Here is a 19,667-nt window from a genome sequence, read left to right on the forward strand (position 1 = left end):
ATAATGAATTATCTGTTAATGAATAAACATTTTAAGAAGAACAAGAACATTCTATAAGCATCTACAAAATCCTACTTATTAATCACCAAAGATTAACTAAGTTTTTAATTATCAGCATTCATTGTCAACCTGTGTCTATCCAGTAACAAAACACTCTTATCTCTTTAGCCAGTTGTTGCGTCAATTCTCTTATTAATTTCTTTATAGAGTTCTTAAAGACTTCTCTCCACACTTTTTTGCTCAAAAAATCTCTCAAGTAGTCTCGTTGCCCTTCAACTGGAATTGACATTAACATATCTTTGATTATCAGACATCTTTCCAAAGCTGCTTCTCCTCCTAGTTCCATCATCAAATCCATATATTGAGAAGAGGGATAGAGCTCCAAATAATCAAATTCACTTTTCCATATCTTCCCATTTTCACTCATAGGTGCTTCATTAGTAAGTTCATCTATTATCTTGCCTTTATCTTCTATATCTTCTATATCTTTATTCTCTTCTTTAGTTTTGGGAGCTCCAATCTCTTCCATTTTTTTTGCGCATAGCAATAATTTATCCAGCTTCTTTCCAAATCTCTCGAATCCTTCCAATATATTTTGAAGTCCCTCCCAAACATCTTGTAAGCTTGGGGTTTTCTCATCTGTATATGGATACATATTTCCAAAAGGAGAAAAAAAGATCTAAACTCCACTGCCACTCTCGCCTTCAATATATCTTTAATATATAAAAATGCCTTTATTTTGGATTTACTTAAGCACAAGTTTCTTCTAGTTTTTTCAGAAGAGGGGGGTTCTATCTTTTCTTTGCCTTTCCTTGCCCAAAATATTTCTCACAGACACTGTAGAGAGACAGTCCATGTCCTTGAGTTGTTATCAGTTTCCATAAACAAGCTGCAAACCCTCCAACTTCAGTAAAATCAAAAAAAGTAAGACAAGGTATACATTGTTTCAGAAGAAGAAGAAAAACCAAGTTCTGGCTTCCGAGTGGCAGATTCAACTTTTTCTTATTTGTTTCAGGCTTAAAGAACAAAACAAAAATCTCTAAAGTGTCTTTAATAGAATTTAATAAACAGTAGGAGGAATAGTTGTTAAGATAAAAAAGGGTTTTAGTTCAGCCAAAAAATAAGAGTAACAAGAAGTAGAAAAAAAATCAATTCCTTCACTTGAGAGGAGAAACAGGAAGCAAACAATCACTTCAATCCACAATTCACCCGATCGACTCACTTTCATTTTCACTGCCTTTCCTCCGGAGCCGTCTCCGACTTTGTCAGCCCGGGGGCTGTCTATTTACCGCCGATTTGGAGAGCTTCCCTTGGGTCAAACAGGGACTTTGCGATATCCCTGTGACCACCAAGGATTTGTCTCCCTTTCACCGTCTCTTCGGGACAGCTTAGGTCCATACGGACCGTTACAGCGGCAAAAGAATCAACGGCGGTCTCGGACTATCGAGACCGCACATTGTGTCGTCGCGACGCCTGGCTCATCTCGCTCAAGAGTTTATCTAATATTGTGTAGTCTTTGGCAATACCTTCATTCTTCCTATCCTGTGCATACCTTGATTGTATCTGTAAATAAGACTACCATTCTACTTGTACTCCTAGTGATGTCAATTCTGATCTAGTTTTGAGCTCCCCCTCTCTGTTCAATAACTCTTTATATGTTACTATATTTTCCATATTGATTAAATTTGGGTGTATGTATGCTTCCATCGTAGATAGCCAAATAGATATTTTGGTATAGTGATCATGTTTAATTTTGTTCCATATTAGTAACAGAGATTGTCTGATGTAATGTCTACTAAAATATTTGTGTGCAGATCCTTTTTCATACCAGAGAAAGGCATGCCAGCCTGCTTGGAGGTCATGGCCTTCCAATTTGAGTAATCTTTTAGTTCTCAGCATTATCCATTCCCTTAGCCATGTTAGTATGGCCGCAGTATAATAGAGTTCCCAATCTGGTACGCCAAATCCTCCTTTTTCCTTAGTGTCTTGCATAGCCTTAAGTTTTATTCTCGGTTTTCTTCCCTGCCAAATAAATTTCGAAACCAATTGATTCAAATCCTTGAAGACACCTTTTTCTAATTTAATGGGAACATTCTGAAATAGGAAAAGAAATTTTGGTAATATATTCATTTTTATAACTGCGATCCTACCCATCAGGGACAGTTGTAGGTTTTTCCACCTTTCTAGATCTTTCTTAGTTTTATTAATCAAATTAGTATAATTATCTTCTTTGATGGTCACACACCTCGCAGATAAATGTATACCAAGATATTTAACTTTTTTGACAATTTGGAAACTCTAGTAGTCAGCTCTCTTGTTATCCAGAGAATATAGTCACCAAAATTCCTGTTTTCTCTTAAGGTATTAAGAGGGGAGGAAATTCCAAATCTCGCCAGTAGATGTCGCTCTTCCACTCTTCCACAATCTAACCACAAACATATGTAGCAAAGTTATGTTCCTTCTTCCTCCTTCTTCCTTCAAGCCTTGAATAATTAACTCAGTCCCCCTGAAGATATCTATGTAATCAGAGTTATTTACAACCGGCCTTTGTTATGTTAACAAATTAAATTTAGATTCAGCTCCTTGGACAGTTCAGAGAGTAAAATAAGATAACCTCTAGCCTTCACTCAGCATATTCCTCTCGCCGCTGTAATGGCGGGGGATAAGCAGCCCCCCCACTTCCTCTTGGAGCCCTTAATCTCTTGAGCTGTTTTGGAATAAAAATACCTTCCACCAAGATCAGGAATCTATTAAGTCACTTGCAACTCCGGCAGCTTCTCTGTAATAAATCCTCGCTTGCTTTGGACTTTTGTCAGCACTCTGGGACAGCCATTAACGGTCGCCCTCTTCCACAGCCGGGGTTATGAAGGGGGTTTCAAGCACAGACCATGAATTGCCATCCTATGGTCGTGCCAAACCAACCTTCTCTCTTCAGTCTTCCCTCCAGGAAGGCTTGGTTTATCAAAATCTTTTCAGCAAACACCTCCGGACGTTAGGTCTAGCTGCTGTTAACGGAGCTCTCCGTCCAAGCAGCCATTCGTGCTGGCAGACCCAATGCACCATTGTTGATACTTGGTCATGCTGTTGTTTATAATCTGTGCAAACTTCTTGCACATCTAACCAGGTGGTCCACTGTTTCTTCAGCTTCTTTGCAGAGGCGGCACTTGCTGTCTGATGCTGTCTGTTGCTGTTTTGTGGTGTTAAAGGTATCGTTGCAGGTTGTAAGCTGTTCCAAGTAAAGCTGCCTTTCACAATTGATTGATGGTGAATTTGTCTATCCCAATGGTGTTCAAGTGGTGCTCCAGTTGTTTTGGGATTGTACCCAAGGCACCTGTGACTACTGGTACTACCTTTGCTTTCTTTTGCCACAGTTGTTCTATTTGTATCTGCAGGTCTTTGTATTAGAAATACAAAATAGACAATAAGTTAATTATTTTTTTAAAAAAAATTAATTTAATTTTTGTCAGATGATGGAAATGTGTTTATCCCAAACATGTTTTTTACACATATGCCAGTGTTGCTACTGTAGTGAAACTCTTATTACCATGTTTCCCTGAAAATAAGACAGGGTCTTATTTTCTTTTGACCCCCGAAATAAGCACTTGGCCTTATTTCCAGGGAGGTCTTATTATTTTTGAGGTGCAGGAGGCAGCGAGCATGGTCACCTCATGGCTGCTGCAGTGTTGCAATATTTTCAGTGAGCTTATTATCTAGGGAGGTTTTATTTTCAGGAAAGCAGGGTAATTCATAACACTTAATCCTTCTGGCAAATACTAAATTATCTTTTGTTTCATCTAATAGAACTTTCTGCAGAAGCCAAAGCAGCATTACTTGAATTTGAAGAGCGGGAAAGACAACTAAAACAAGGACGGTATGGCTCCAGAAGAGGAGGAAGACGAGGAGGGTCATTAATGTGTCGGCTGGGAGAACAAAGAAGAGACAGCAATGAAAGGGGAAGAATTGAGGATCACAGGCCTGCTTTACTGCCAACTCAGACAGCTGTTATGGTACCCTGAATGCAGTAGTGATGGGTTGGATTGGGGAATTAAAGTAGTGGAAGGCCTGCTTGGGTTTAGCTCCTTAAATGTGAATGCTTGATTCAGAGCCTTATTCTGAAGACTCTTAAAGTTGGGAGAACTGTGTTTTATCAACTGAAGATCTGTTTTAGGATTTGTGATGGTTCTACTCTTGATACTTCTTGCAGTTCTCCATCACGAAAACAGAGAAATCTTGTTGATAAATGTAGGTTTAGAATTCTGAATTGTAATACAGGTAGTCCTTGACTTACAACCATTCCTTTAGGGACTGTTCACAGTTACAGTGGCACTGAAAAAAGTGACTCATGACTGGTCCTTAAATTTAACTACTATTGGGCCAGCATCACAACGGTACGCACGTGAAGCTTTGGGGCTCCGGAGGAGTGGCAATATCTTGCTGTTTTGGGGACCCCTTTGGAGGTCAGATCTGTCTCATAGTGACGGTGAGGAATGGGGGCACTGGCAGACGTGAACGGGGGCGCCGCAAACCCCCTGGAGCGTCTGCAATAGCTCCTGACCCAGCAGCAAGGAAGACAGTCATTTCGATCTGTCAAAGTTGGCGGCTACACAAAGAGAGGGAAGAAAGTGTGCTGGAGCGTCTGGGTGAGATTGTGATACTATCATGGGGTACACTGTATTCAATCAATTTTTTTACTCCCTGATTGACTGAGAACGTAAAAAGAGAAGGCAAAAGGGTGGGTGGGGGAAAGCAGTGGCGGAGAAGCGACTACTAATACAGATAAATGATTTATTAAATATTTTTGGGAGGATGGTTTGGATAAATAGAAAGCAGATTGGACAGAGTTGATTGCTATTGAAACTTTCAAATTCTGATATTGAAAGAATCCGGAACTCTGAGGCTGCTTTTGGTCTTTTTTTTACTTACTCATTTTTTCCATTAACAACAGTGCCATCTAGTGACAACAGAGGGAATGCAAATGACCTTGGACAATGCTTAGTGACTTGGTAAACAGAATGGTGATAAAAATTATCTCCTAAGAAGACATAACACCAGCGGTGGACTTAACTTTTGTGGAATTTTTTTTTCTTACTTTTCTGGCTCCAACTTTGGAGTTGTCAGGCCTGCAGTCATATTAGGATCTTTGGCCTGCCACACTCACTCCCTTTCTTTACTATGCTGTGTCAGGCCTGTAGTTATGTTTCTTTTAGGATCTTTGGCCTGCCACACTTTCTATTATTTTCCTATGCTGTTTCATTAGTGTAGTAGTTGGGAGGGGGGAATAGGAAGGAGTAGATTTGTGGAATGTGTTGTTGTCATTCTTTCTAGAAGCCCAAGGTCATCTTTTGTCTCCGCACCTTGACACCTGACCGGAACCAGCCGGGTGGAGTTGTCGGGGTCGAAGAAGAAGATTGGACCATGTGATGGATTTATGGGAGTGGGCAAAAGATTATGAACTTTCAACTGGGTGGAATTCCAGGAAGCAAATCAGAGTTGGAATTCCACAGATGTGCTAAGATGCCTGACTTATTAAATTGGAACTTTAAGGAAAGTTTTGCCTTGGATTCTGATTTAATTCTGCATGATACTTGGAATGCTGACATTATTCCAACTCTCCCTTTAAAATGAATCACCAGCACACACACCCTCGCACGGGGGGGCTGGTGAGGGGGTGCTGAATTCCCAACGTTGACCGGACAGCGTAAAATATCAGCGAACAATTATGAGTAAGCTTTTTGAGATAAGAAGCTGAGATGAGACGCTTCTCTGCAAATCCTCAAAGGAGAAGGAATTTCTGTTTAAGATTTATAGCATCTGGAGGAATGCAAGGGGGAAAAGGAAAGCACACAGCTGGAAACGACAAGATGTTTGGAATCCCAGACCAACTTCTTCAGCCAAACGTGAGTCAATCCCCCCCCCCTTCACTAATAAATGCTGCAATGGACTGAAGGACTGGAGTGCAGATAATTACTCCTTCCCTACAGCGATAAATGAAATGACTTATAACCCTGCAACTGAGTTGAAGACAGATTCCCTATCAAAATGGGAAATTGAACCCAGACAGCAAGAAGGGATTTGGCCAGCATCTTTCACTTGCCAGCCACCGCAAATTGGGCTGCAGCTTGTGAATGAAGCACCACCAAATTCGGCTTTCTTCCCAGGGCATGGATGGAAAAGATTCCAGTGGGCAAATCCGTGGCTATCAGCATGGGAAAATGCTCCAAGCCAGCAGAGGGCACCTAAATGGCCCATAACCCATCTGTTCTGACCCCCCTTCTTCCCTCGCCAACACAGAATACACTCCAGACCAAAACTACTTCAACAGGATTTATTGCACCGACAGACAGACAGATCCTTGGCAGCAATCCACCACGACAAGACTCTCAGAACCCTCCGGCACAGAGACACGATAGCAGCTGTCCAGCATGATAACCTTCCAAGACAGAACTTTCCGAATAGTTCCTTTGTTGACTTCTGCAAAGGGTGTATGCTCAATCAATTCTTTTATAGACTGAAGGGGAGTCTACTTATCAGCAGCTGAGAGCAATTACCGCCAGTAACTGCGCCCTTGTTCCTTGCGCCTGTGGGCACGGCAATAACGGGCATCTAAGAACTCCCTGCTTATGTCTGAGTCACTGTCCCGTGACTCCTCCCCACTGCTCCAAGGCATGGCATCAGGAGCCCCCCTCCTTTGGCTCTCACCGCTGCTCCATGCCTCAGGCGCCTCCTGGTGGCCGACCAGACTCTCTGATCCCTGCTCAGAGTCAGAACCCTGCCCAGGGTCCTCCAGAGCCGACTCATAGGGACCCTCACTCTCAGAGTCTAGTGGCAGCTCCAACGGCTCCTGCTGGGCCACAACACTATCCCTCACCGCAGGGCCCTTCCCCCGGGTCTGACGCTCGGGATGCGGCCTCGAGGGAAATTGCGCATGATAGGCCCGCACCAAAGCAGGGGCATGCACAGCCGTCGCATCAGTCCAGGTCCCCCCGTCCGATCCCTCGTCCGTCCAGTCGACCAAATACTGGAACCGTCCCTTGAGCCATCTCGAGTCACGGATCTGGGTCACTCTGTGCGATGGCTGTGTGTCCACCTCACGCAAAGACGGCTGGGGCGAAGAGGGACATCGGAGAGGACAAGCCAACCGTTCAGGGATCAGGAGCGAGCAATGGAACACCGGGTGCACTCGCATCGAGCGCGGGAGGGTCAGGCGATAGGCCACCAGGTTGATAACGGCCTCCACAGGGAATGGCCCAAGATACCGGTGGTCCAACTTCCTCATCGGCCGGTGGGACGGAAGATGCCGCGTGGACAGCCACATGCGATCACCCACAGCCAATTCCGGCACCGCATGTCGAGACTTGTCCGCTACTCGCTTGTAGTCCTCCTTTGCCTGATTCAGATAGCGGCGCACCATTTGGTGGACCGCCTGGAGCTCAGAGAGGAAGTCCTGCGCTGCGGGGACCGGAGAGTCCACTGGGGTGAGAGGGGAAAAACGAGGGTGGTACCCGACGTTCGCCATGAAAGGCGTCGTCCGTGTGGAGGTGTGCTGCGAGTTGTTAAATGCAAACTCCGCCACGGCCAGGTACTCCGCCCAATTGTTCTGCTGCTGGTTCACGAAGCAGTGCAGATATTGTTCCAGAATCCCAATCACCTTCTCCGTCCCCCCATCGGTTTCGGGATGGTGCGCCGAGGATAAACAAACCTCGACATCTATAGCGGCCATCAGCCCTTTCCAGAACTGGGCCGTGAATTGTGTCCCGCGATCTGATACGACCCGGTCAGGCAGGCCGTGTAGCCGGAACACGTGCTGGATGAACATGCGGGCGGTGGCGCGGGCTGTCGGCAATCTCCGGCAGGGGATGAAATGTGCCATCTTGGTGAGCATGTCCACTACCACAAGGACCGTGGTAAAACCTGACGACCGAGGAAGTTCCGTCAAGAAGTCCATGGACACAGCCCCCCAGGGTCTGTCCAGGGTCGGCAATGGCTGCAACAAGCCTGGAGGAGCTCCCGTTGCTGTCTTGGCCTGTCGACACTGCACACACGACGTGACGTATGTCTGCACATCGTGTTGCAAGCGGGGCCACCAGAAAGTACGGGAAACCAGGTGCAAAGTTTTGAAATGGCCAAAATGTCCTGCTGCTGGAGTGTCATGACACTGGGAGAGAACCAGTCCACGGAGGGGCCCTGCAGGCACATAGAGCCGATCCCGATACCTCAAAAGGTCCTCGTCAAAGGTCCACAGGGATGTCGGTCCTACCTCTGCCCTCCGTTGTTCCACCCACTCGTTGGTCCGCTGCGCATCCCGTATCAGAGACCGTAAATCCACGGGTTCCTGAACTGCAGCGAAGGACTCGACGGGTAGAACCGTCCGGGGTGGAAGTGAGTCTGCAGGGTCCGAGTACTCTGGCTTTCTAGACAGGGCATCCGCCCTTTGATTCAACGCACTGGGGATGTACGTTACTTTGAAATGGAACCGGGCAAAGAACAGAGACCACCGGATCTGGCGTTGGTTCAGCTTACGCGCTGTCGTCAATAACTCCAAATTCCGATGGTCCGTCCGGACCTCGACCTGATGCCTGGCCCCCTCCAGGTGATGTCTCCAGGCCTTGAACGCTACCTTGATAGCCAACAACTCCTTCTCCCAGATGGTATAATTGCGCTCAGAAGGATTGAGTTTCCGAGAGTAATAAGCGCAAGGGAAAAGGGTACCATCAGGGGCGTGAGCCTGCAATAACACCGCCCCCACAGCGATGTCAGATGCGTCCGCCTCTACTACAAAGGGGCGATGGGGATCAGGGTGCTTCAGGATCGGCTCCCTCGTAAAAGCGCGCTTCAGGGCCACGAACACCTGTTGTTCCGTGTGCCCCAGCAAAATGGCACTTTCTTTTGCAGGAGCCGAGTGAGGGGTGTGATCAAGAAAGCAAAGCTGGGGATGAAGGTCCGGTAATAGTTGGCAAACCCGAGGAGTCGCTGAACATCCTTCATACATAGAGGAGGTTGCCAACTACGTAACGCCTCCACCTTACCTGGCTCCATCGCAATTCCTTCAGGGGAGATACGGTGCCCTAGGAACTCGATGGTAGTCTGCCAGAACTGACACTTCTCCAGCTTGGCAAATAAGCAATGTTCTCGGAGTCGCTGCAAGACCAGACGCAAATGACGTTGATGATCCCTCCGGGACGTGGAGTAGATCAAGATGTCGTCCAGGTAAATGACGACAAACTGATCCAAAAGGTCCCGGAAGATGTCATTCATGAAGTGTTGGAAGACACCCGGGGCCTTGGTCAACCCGAACGGCATGACCGTGTACTCGAAATGTCCGTACCGGGTGCCAAAGGCCGTCTTCCATTTGTCCCCCGCCCTGACTCGGACCAGGTTGTAAGCCCCACGCAAGTCCTGTTTCGTGAACACTGTTGCCTCCCGAAGCCGCTCCAACAACTCAGGAATCAGGGGCAATGGGTAACGGTTACGTACCATGATGGCATTTAGGCGCCGGTAATCACAACAAAGTCTCAGATCCCCGGTCTTCTTTTTTACGAACAAAACTGGGGCAGACAAGGGCGAAGACGAAGGTCGGATAAACCCCCTGGTGAGATTCTTGTCAATAAAGTCCTGCAATGCGGCCAACTCCGGCTCAGACATGGAATATAAACGACCCGTCGGGAGTTTCGCATCAGGTACTAGGTCAATGGGACAGTCGTAAGGCCGGTGCAGCGGCAGTTGATCCGCCTCCTGTTCGCTCAGGACATCCGTGAACTCCGCTAAATCTGGCGGCACTGTCACCTCGGGCGAACTGGGTACCTGGGCCGCACAAACCTGACGGGTGTGGTCGACGCATTGCAAGAACGTGATCAAGTTCTGCGACCAGTAGATTTGAGGGTCATGCGCCTGCAGCCAAGCCAAGCCCAACACCACGGGGAAATGCAGGTCCAAAGCCAGGTAAAATTGGATGGCCTCCTCATGCTCCCCGAAGATCAAGCGCAAAGGCTGCGTGGCGGCCTTGATAGGCCCAGACAGAAGCACCCGACCGTCAATGGTCTCAACGCGCATTGGAGGGTCCACCAGACACAGAGGGACGTTGTATTTAGTAGCAAACGCTGCATCCATAAAGTTCGTGGTAGTCCCAGAATCGACCAAGGCATGGGCCGGAATTCCCTGTAGACTACCCAACAAGAGAATGTGCGCTGCTAAAATCATGTGCCGTGGAGGCCCCTCCACCTCTGTTCCGGCCTGCACCCAACCTAATGTCTCTCTCAGATCGGGCTCTGCCCATTTCTCTATACGTTGTTTAGGAATTGGGGAGGCCGCAGGCCGCGCAGCCCCCCTACCCTTTTGGGGGCAAACCAAAGCCAGATGTCGAGGATCCCCACAGTAAAAACACAACCCCCCTGCACGCCGTCTGTCCATCTCCGTGCGTGACAAGCGGGGTTTGGCGGCACCCAACTCCATGGGCTCCTCCCGTGCAACTGTAGTCTCCTGAGGGACCGGCACTCTAGTAACCTCCTGGGATGCTCGGCGAGGCCTCCGCTTCTGCAGCCGGCTGTCAATCCGGAGGCACAAGTGAACCAACGTGTCGAACGTTGGAGGCCTCTCCACCCTCACAAGCTCGTCCTGCAGGTCATCTGACAGGCCATCCTGAAAAGTGTCCATGGCTGGCTCATTCCAAGCAGAGTCCTGACTAAGCAGCTGGAATTCGCTGACATAATCCTGCAAAGAACCACGCCCCTGTTGCAAATCCTTAAGGAGTCTGGTGGCTGTTTCCCCCTTAATGGGATCTTCAAACATCAGCCTGAGATGGTTACAAAAACCCTGGAAATCGTCCAGCAGGGGGCTCGGCTGAGAAAGCAAGGGAGTAGCCCACCTCGCTGCTGTGCCTGAGACCAAGCTGATAATAAATCCCACCTTTGTCCGGTCAGTGGGAAAGTCCTCTGCTCTCAAGCTGATAAACAGCTGGAATTGTCCCAAGAACGCTGCAAACATATTTTGGTTGCCGTCAAACTTGTCTGGAGTAGCCACTGGACATTTCCTCCTTGGCTGGGGGGATTAGCAAGCCCCTGGGCTATTTGTCCAGTCAACAACGCCAATTGTTGTGCCAAGAGGGCATTCTCAGCATGTAGTTGCTCCATTTCAGCTTAATGGAGCTTCGTTTGGGGCAGAAGTCAATCTGTTCTGACCCCCCTTCTTCCCTCGGCAACACAGAATACACTCCAGACCAAAACTACTTCAACAGGATTTATTGCACCAACAGACAGACAGATCCTTGGCAGCAATCCACCACGACAAGACTCTCAGAACCCTCCAGCACAGAGACACGATAGCAGCTGTCCAGCATGATAACCTTCCAAGACAGAACTTTCCGAATAGTTCCTTTGTTGACTTCTGCAAAGGGCGTATGCTCAATCAATCCTTTTATAGACTGAAGGGGAGTCTACTTACCAGCAGCTGAGAGCAATTACCGCCGGTAACTGCGCCCTTGCTCCTTGCGCCTGTGGGCACGGCGATAACGGGCATCTAAGAACTCCCTGCTTATGTCTGAGTCACTGTCCCGTGACTCCTCCCCACTGCTCCAAGGCATGGCATCAGGAGCCCCCCTCCTTTGGCTCTCACCGCTGCTCCATGCCTCAGGCGCCTCCTGGTGGCTGACCAGACTCTCTGATCCCTGCTCAGAGTCAGAACCCTGCCCAGGGTCCTCCAGAGCCGACTCATAGGGACCCTCACTCTCGGAGTCTGGTGGCAGCTCCAACGGCTCCTGCTGGGCCACAACACTCGTCCAAGCCAGCAGAGGGGTCCTTGGCACATAACCCCCCCCCCCCCCCCAGCCAGCCATCGTTGGTTGAACTGCAACTTGTGAAGCAGGCAACCCCGGGATGGGTCTTAAACCCAGGTCATGGATGGAAGGGATGCCAGTGGGCACCTTCCCTCCCTCAGCAGATGGCACCATGGCAGATAAATGGGCAGTGGCCAACCGAGGGATTGACCTCCCCACCGGTTCCAGTCTCCCCTGCAATGCCCCAACAGGTTCTTACCCCACCTTCCTACAGAGAAGCAATCTCCACAATGGAAGAAGGGATTACCAAAGGGAGGCCTGCAGGATGGATGGCAGGACCATGTGCACCTGCAATGCCCCAACAGGTTCTTACCCCACCTTCCTACAGAGAAAGGTTCTTAACAATGGAAGAAGGGTTTACCAATGGGGAAGCTGCAGGATGGATAGCAGAACAACGTGAAGTGGCGGTTCCTAAGCTTAGAGATGTAACTAGGTTCCTTCCTTCGTGGGGGCCAATAAAATGCCACCGTTGTTGTCAACTTGGCCACAGAGCGTCAGAGTGCTTGGTTCCAGCCCCAATGCCACAAAGGTGCACACCAACCGCCACGGTGGTAAAGAGAAGGCCCCAGATGCCACCAGAAAAAACTCATCTGGGCCAACAACCTCTGGAAGAGGATCCCCAACTTAAGGTGACGAAAAGTCCTACCAAGAGGGAGGCCTCGGAGGAGGAAAAGGGCAAACAACCTCTGGAAGAGGATCCCCAACCTAAGGTGACGAAGAGTCCTACCAATGGGGAGGCCTTGGAGGAGCAAAATGCTGAAGATGACCCAATGGTGAGTGCACCCATCCACCCCTTCGCCTTCCAAGTCAACCTCCAAGTACCTGAGACGGGGGTGGAAGGGGAAGTTGAAGCAGTTGTGGACACCGGTTGCACTCAATGCTTAATCAGCATGTCGATTGTCAAGCAACTAGGCATACGTACAAGACCTCTAGCCTGTCCCATTCGGGTTGAGCAGGTAGATGGAATGCTAATTGGAGGGGACCCAGCCACGCTAATAACTGAACTGGTGAAGTTACAAGTTGGCCGCCACTATGAGCTTCTCAGATTCATTGTGGCTCCAGAGATGCCGGAAAAAATAATCTTGGGGCTTGCATGGCTTGACAAGTGGAAGCCTACTATAAAGTGGGAAGACGGTGGTAGGAAATTGATTATTGTGGTTGAGCCGCTACCACCGGAAGAAGAAAAGGGCCAACAACCTCTGGAAGAGGATCCCCAACTTAAGGTGACGAAGAGTCCTACCAAGGGGGAGGCCTCGGAGGAGGAAAAGCCCAACCAACTGCCGGAGAAGTCCCCTGGACTGCTACAACGAGTGGCCAGCCCTAACCGACCATGGGAAGAGGTCGCAATGGACTTCATCGTGGAACTCCCAGACAGCAGTGGGAACAGAGTAATCTGGGCAATTATTGATTTGGTTTACAAGCAGGCGCACTTCATCGCTTGTACAGGGTTGCCTTCCGCAAAGAAATTAGCGAAAATGTTTGTGAAACACATTTATCGCCTGCACGGAGTGCCCAAGAGGATAATTTCAGACCGCGGAGTCCAGTTCACAGCTAAGTTCTGGAGAGAGGTCCTGAGATCCATTGGGTCCACACAAGAACTGAGCGCAGAGGTTCATCCCAGCATGAACTGCGCAGCAGAGAGAGCCAATGCAGTGGTGGAACAATACATCCGGTGTTATGTGGACTATCAGCAAGACAACTGGTCGGACTTGCTACCCTTCGCCAGAGGTGTCGTACGATGCGGTCCACAGCAGCACTGGATTTACTCCTTTCCAGATTACCAGTGGCATGGAATTTGTTGCCATGCCTTAGCTGCCTAGAGAACCTCCCTCCTCCATGTCTTTGAATGAATGGATGGACATGCTAAAGAAAGGATGGGAGAATATGAAGAACGCTCTATCAGATGCGGCAGAAGCCTACAAGAAGCAAGCTGATAAAAATCGCTTGCTCCAAAACCCCTTCTGTGTGTGGGACAAAGTTTTTGTATCTACCAAATACATGAGATTAAGAATGCCTAGTAAGGGATTGGGCCCCAAATTTCTTGGTCCATTCCCAATAGTGAAGATAGTAAACCCAGTTACAGTTCAACTCAGTCTACCCAGAAGTCTAGGGAAAATTGACCCAGAATTTCATTGTAGCTTGTTGAAACCAGTAATTGGGTCTAGCATAAGAGCATCCACCCAAGCTTTTTCTCCTCCTGAAGTGATAGAAGGGGAAACACAATCTGAGGTGGAAAAAATCGTAGACTCCAGGCTGAATAGGGGTCGCTTACAGTACTCAGTACTTAGGGGTCGCTTACAGTACTTAGTCCAGATAATTCTGGATGATATTTGGAACGCTGACAGGAGTTTTGGAACCGTAGAGCTTTTGCTTGTATTAGTACTGGAAGTTATTTCCCTTAGGTGGATTTGTACTTGGATTTATAGATTTTTTTTTAATCAACCTTTTTTTTCTTTTGATACTCTTTACTTATTGGGCTTTTTTTTTTTTTCTCCTGCCAGAGCTGGAGGAAATAAGGGGGGATTAAAGTCTTATTTTTATTTTGTAATCATGGTCCATTTTTTGCTACTTTATTATTATTATTTTTTGCTCTTTTCGTTGGAGTTTGCTTTTTTCTCTCCTCTTTATTATAATTGGATTAGGGTAACAAGAACCTGAAGCTTGGTCCATCAGATTTGAAAGAGATGCGCATAGCAATAATTTATCCAGCTTCTTTCCAAATCTCTCGAATCCTTCCAATATATTTTGAAGTCCATCCCAAACATCTTGTAAGCTTGAGGTTTTCTCATCTGTATATGGATACATATTTCCCAAAGGAGAAAAAAGATCTAAACTCCACTGCCACTCTCGCCTTCAATATCTCTTTAATGTTTAAAAATGCCTTTATTTTGAATTTACTTAAGCACAAGTTTCTTCTAGTTTTTTCAGAAGAGGGGGGTTCTATCTTTTCTTTGCCTTTCCTTGCCCAAAATATTTCTCACAGACACTGTAGAGAGACAGTCCATGTCCTTGAGTTGTTATCAGTTTCCATAAACAAGCTGCAAACCCTCCAACTTCAGTAAAATCAAAAAAAGTAAGACAAGGTATACATTGTTTCAGAAGAAGAAGAAAAAAAACCAAGTTCTGGCTTCCGAGTGGCAGATTCAACTTTTTCTTATTTGTTTCAGGCTTAAAGAACAAAACAAAAATCTCTAAGTGTCTTTAATAGAATTTAATAAACAGTAGGAGGAAGAGTTGTTAAGATAAAAAAAGGGTTTTAGTTCAGCCAAAAAATAAAGTAACAAGAAGTAGAAAAAAAATCAATTCATTCACTTGAGAGGAGAAACAGGAAGCAAGCAATCACTTCAATCCACAAAACGTTGTTACATAGAAGAAGAAGAAGAAAAACTTTCTAAGGCAGTCCAATTAAGATAAATTTCGCCGCTTTGTTCTTAGCTTAAAGGACTAATTTATCTTAAAAAAAAGTTTTTTCCCTTGGGCAGTCATTCTCAAAGAAAAAAAAATCTCACCCGATCGACTCACTTTCATTTTCACTGCCTTTCCTCCGGAGCCGTCTCCGACTTTGTCAGCCCGGGGCTGTCTATTTACCGCTGATTTGGAGAGCTTCCCTTGGGTCAAACAGGGACTTTGTGATATCCCTGTGACCACCAAGGATTTGTCTCCCTTTCACCGTCTCTTCGGGACGGCTTAGGTCCATACGGACCGTTACAGCGGCAAAAGAATCAACGGCGGTCTCGGAATATCGAGACTGCACATTGTGTCGTCGCGACGCCTGGCTCACCACTCCAGTGGAAGAGATTGGAGCTCCCAAAACTAAAGAAGAGAATAAAGATATAGAAAATATAGAAGATAAAGGCAAGATAATAGATGAACTTACTAATGAAGCACCTATGAGTGAAAATGGGAAGATATGGAAAAGTGAATTTGATTATTTGGAGCTCTATCCCTCTTCTCAATATATGGATTTGATGATGGAACTAGGAGGAGAAGCAGCTTTGGAAAGACGTCTGATAATCAAAGATATGTTAATGTCAATTCCAGTTGAAGGGCAACGAGACTACTTGAGAGATTTTTTGAGCAAAAAAGTATGGAGAGAAGTCTTTAAGAACTCTATAAAGAAATTAATAAGAGAATTGACGCAACAACTGGCTAAAGAGATAAGAGTGTTTTGTTACTGGATAGACACAGGTTGACAATGAATGCTGATAATTAAAAACTTAGTTAATCTTTGGTGATTAATAAGTAGGATTTTGTAGATGCTTATAGAATGTTCTTGTTCTTCTTAAAATGTTTATTCATTAACAGATAATTCATTATGATAATAATAGTGAAATAACAACTCTAATTAGTGAAAACAATTTGGATATAAACTGTAAATTGGGACCTGGGAAAAAGACTTATCAATTTTATTAATACTTTTTAGTTTGGATTTTGTTATGAAGATGTAATTCTTTCTGGGTACCTATAAATTTTACTACAATTTAGATATAAACTATAATATGGGACCTGAGGAAAAGATTCATTAATTATATTTGTTTAGATTTTGTTATAAAGATGTAATCTTTCCTGGGTACTTATAAATTCTAGTAATAAATTTTTGTCTAGATTTATTTTAAAGATGTTAGATAACTACAATAATAATAACGAAATGTTAATGGATAATGTTTAATGATTTTATATGGGTTGGCATTGGTGAAAGCAATTGGATATAAGCCTGAAATTTATAGAAATAGCTAACGAATGCCAGTATGTGGTTGTGTCCTTAAATACAAATGATTCTAGATAAAAGCACGTTTAAACAAATATAGTTAACTTTATTCAATTTCTAGACCGCCCCTCTCTCAAAAGAGACTCGGGGCAGTGTACAGTCATATTAAAACAATTGAACAATAAATATACATAGTATAAATATACGATAAATAAAATAAATATAGGACTGGAGGAGGTAGCAATAGTTCACTGTACAAATTTAGTTCAAGTTAGATTAAAATTTTAAAAATTTAAAAAACATTACCCTAAAAACTATCCCAAATAAAATATCCGCCAGGAGGTAAGAGTGGAACTATAAATGGGCCAGGCCGGCTAATTGAAACAGGTGAGTCTTAAGTTGTTGTCGGAAGGAGCGGAAGTCGGTAGTAGTTCTAATATCGGGGGGGAGGTCATTCCAGAGGGTTGGGCCCATCACAGAGAAGGCTCTACTCCTAGGCGCCGCCCGTTGGCATTGCTTGGTGGACGGCACCCGGAGGAGTCCCTCCCTGTGAGAGCGAATTGGTCGCAGGGATGTATGCGGTAGGATGCGATCCCGCAGGTAACTAGGTCCTGGAGCGCTTTGAAGATGGTGATCAACACCTTGAAACGCACCCGAAAAACCACAGGCAGCCAGTGCAGCTCGCGCAGGAGAGGTGTTATGTGGGAGTACCTAGTACTCCCCATGATAGCCCGCGCGGCCGCATTCTGAACTAGCTGTAGTCCTCGGGTGCATCTCAAGGGGAGCCCCATGTAGAGAGCATTGCAGTAGTCCAGACGAGACGTCACCAGCGCATGAGTGACTGTGCGTAAGGCGTCCCGGTCCAATAGGGGGCGCAATTGGCGCACCAGGCGAACCTGGTGGAACGCCCCCCTTGCCACGGCTGCCACATGGTCATCCATCGACAGTCGGGCATCTAGGAGGACGCCCAAATTGCGCGCCCGTTCCACAGGGGGCAGTTGTTCGCCCCCTATGGCCAGTGATGGAATCAACTGGTTGAACCGAGGTGCCGGTAACCACAGCCACTCTGTCTTGGAGGGGTTAAGCTTGAGTCTGTTGTCCCCCATCCAGACCCGGACGGCTTCCAAACACCGGGACATCATTTCGACAGCCTCGTTGGGGTGGTTTGGGGTGGAAATGTACAGCTGAGTGTCATCAGCGTACAGATGGTATCCGACCCCAAAACCACGGATGATCTCACCCAGTGGCTTCACATATGTGTTGAACAGAAGGGGCGAGAGGACCGACCCCTGCGGCACCCCACAGGTGAGTGACCTCAGGGTCGACCTCTGCCCCCCTGCCAACACACATTGTGTCCGGTCGGAGAGGTAGGAGCCGAACCACCGCAAAACGGTGCCCCTAACTCCCATCCCCTCCAGCCGGCGCAATAGGATACCATGGTCGATGGTATCAAAAGCCGCTGACAGATCTAATAGGACCAGGATAGAGGAACAACCCCTATCTCTGGCCCTCCAGAGATCATCGACCAATGCGACCAAGGCCGTCTCCGTGCTTTGACCGGGTCGGAAACCGGACTGGCGCAGGTCTAGATAGTCGGTTTCTTCCAGGTGTTGTGGGAACTGTTGTGCCACCACATTCTCTACAACCTTCGCTAGAAAGGGAAGGTTGGAGACAGGACGATAATTAGCTAGTTCCGTTGGGTCCAGGGAAGGCCTCTTGAGTAAGGGCCTCACCACCGCCTCTTTCAAGGCGGCCGGTAAGGACCCCTCACCCAATGAGGCGTTCACTAGGCCCAGGAGCCAGCCTCGTGTCACTTCCCAGGATGCCAGTACCAGCCAGGAGGGGCATGGGTCCAATAAACATGTAGTGGCTCGCAGCCGTCCACGTAACCTGTCCAAATCCTCGGGGGCAACAGAATCAAACTCCTCCCAGAATGGTCTCTCAAGACTCGCTGTTGACGACTCCTCTGGTCCACTGAGGGGGGCCCATCCACTCCGGATCTGAGCGATTTTGTCCTGCAGATATTCCCTAACTCCTCTGCTCTGCCCTGTAAATGGGCTTCCCGCGGCCTCTGTGATAAGAGGGAGCGGGTCACCTGAAACAGGGCAGCAGGGCGGTTATCGGCGGACGCAATAAGAGCGGCACAATGTCTACGTTTGGCCGCTCTTAATGCCACAAGGTAGGTCCATGAATAGGCTCTTACCTGTGTTCGATCAGATTCGGAGCGCGAGGACCTCCACCTGTTCTCTAGGCGTCTCCTATGGCGTTTCATCACCCTTAGGTCCTCGGTGAACCAAGGAGCCAGGGTGGTTCGTTGCCGTAGGAGAGGTCGCAAAGGCGCAACCCGGTCCAAGGCCCCAGCAGCCGCCCTATTCCAGGCGGCCACTAGGTCCTCCGACCGAGAGCGGGTCAGGGCTACAGGAAGTGGCCCAAGCTCCGTCTGGAATCTATCCGGTTCCATCAGGCGCCTGGGGCGGTACCAACTTGGACAGTCTGGTTCCGCCTCCCCGCGGTGGGGGGTAGCGCCAGGGAAGTCGAGCCGGAGAGATGAGTGATCTGACCATGACAGGGGAGTAATAACCAAATCCCCTATTCCCAGATTACTCGTCCACTGCCCAGATACAAAAACAAGGTCCAGTGTGTGACCGCCCTCGTGTGTGGGGCCCTGAATTAATTGGGTCAGGTCCATGGCTGTCATGGAAGCCATGAACTCCCGGGCCACCTCGGACGCTTCCCCCGTCGACGGCAGGTTGAAATCCCCCATAACCATAAGTTTGGGGGTCTCAACTGCCGTTTCTGAGATCAGCTCGAGGAGCTCGGGCATGGCTGCTGATGCATAGCGAGGAGCCAAGTATACAATCAGCAAGCCCCACTGCCTCCCTGGGCCCCATTTCACACCAAGGGACTCACACCCGGATATCTGAGGCACAGTGAACTCTCTTGGCTCCAGACCTTCCCGTATAACAACCGCCACCCTTACCCAGGGCCCGGGGCTGATGGAATGCACGGAAACCCGGTGGGCACATTTCCACGAGGGGTAAACCACCCTCGTGGCCCAACCAGGTCTCCGTTATCCCTGCAAGGTCCAGCTCCCCCTCTGAGATCAACTCATTAATGAGGGGGGCCTTGTTG

The 19,667-nt window shown here is 47.6% G+C and overlaps 1 protein-coding gene across 4 annotated transcripts in view; it reads left to right on the forward strand.

The window, feature by feature from the left end:
- LOC309400851 (RNA-binding protein 33-like) overlaps window positions 1-19,667 on the forward strand; it is a 379,136-nt gene that overhangs the window by 205,770 nt on the left and 153,699 nt on the right. For all 4 annotated transcript variants that reach the window (XM_081969557.1, XM_081969558.1, XM_081969559.1 and 1 more), the window contains exon 8: window positions 3,802-4,007. In XM_081969557.1, coding sequence (XP_081825683.1) covers window positions 3,802-4,007 — 206 coding nt within the window. The remainder of the gene's footprint in view (window positions 1-3,801; window positions 4,008-19,667) is intronic.

This window comes from Natrix helvetica (assembly GCF_964273705.1).
Source record: "Natrix helvetica genome assembly, chromosome: W".
Classification (NCBI taxonomy): Eukaryota; Metazoa; Chordata; class Lepidosauria; order Squamata; family Natricidae; genus Natrix; species Natrix helvetica.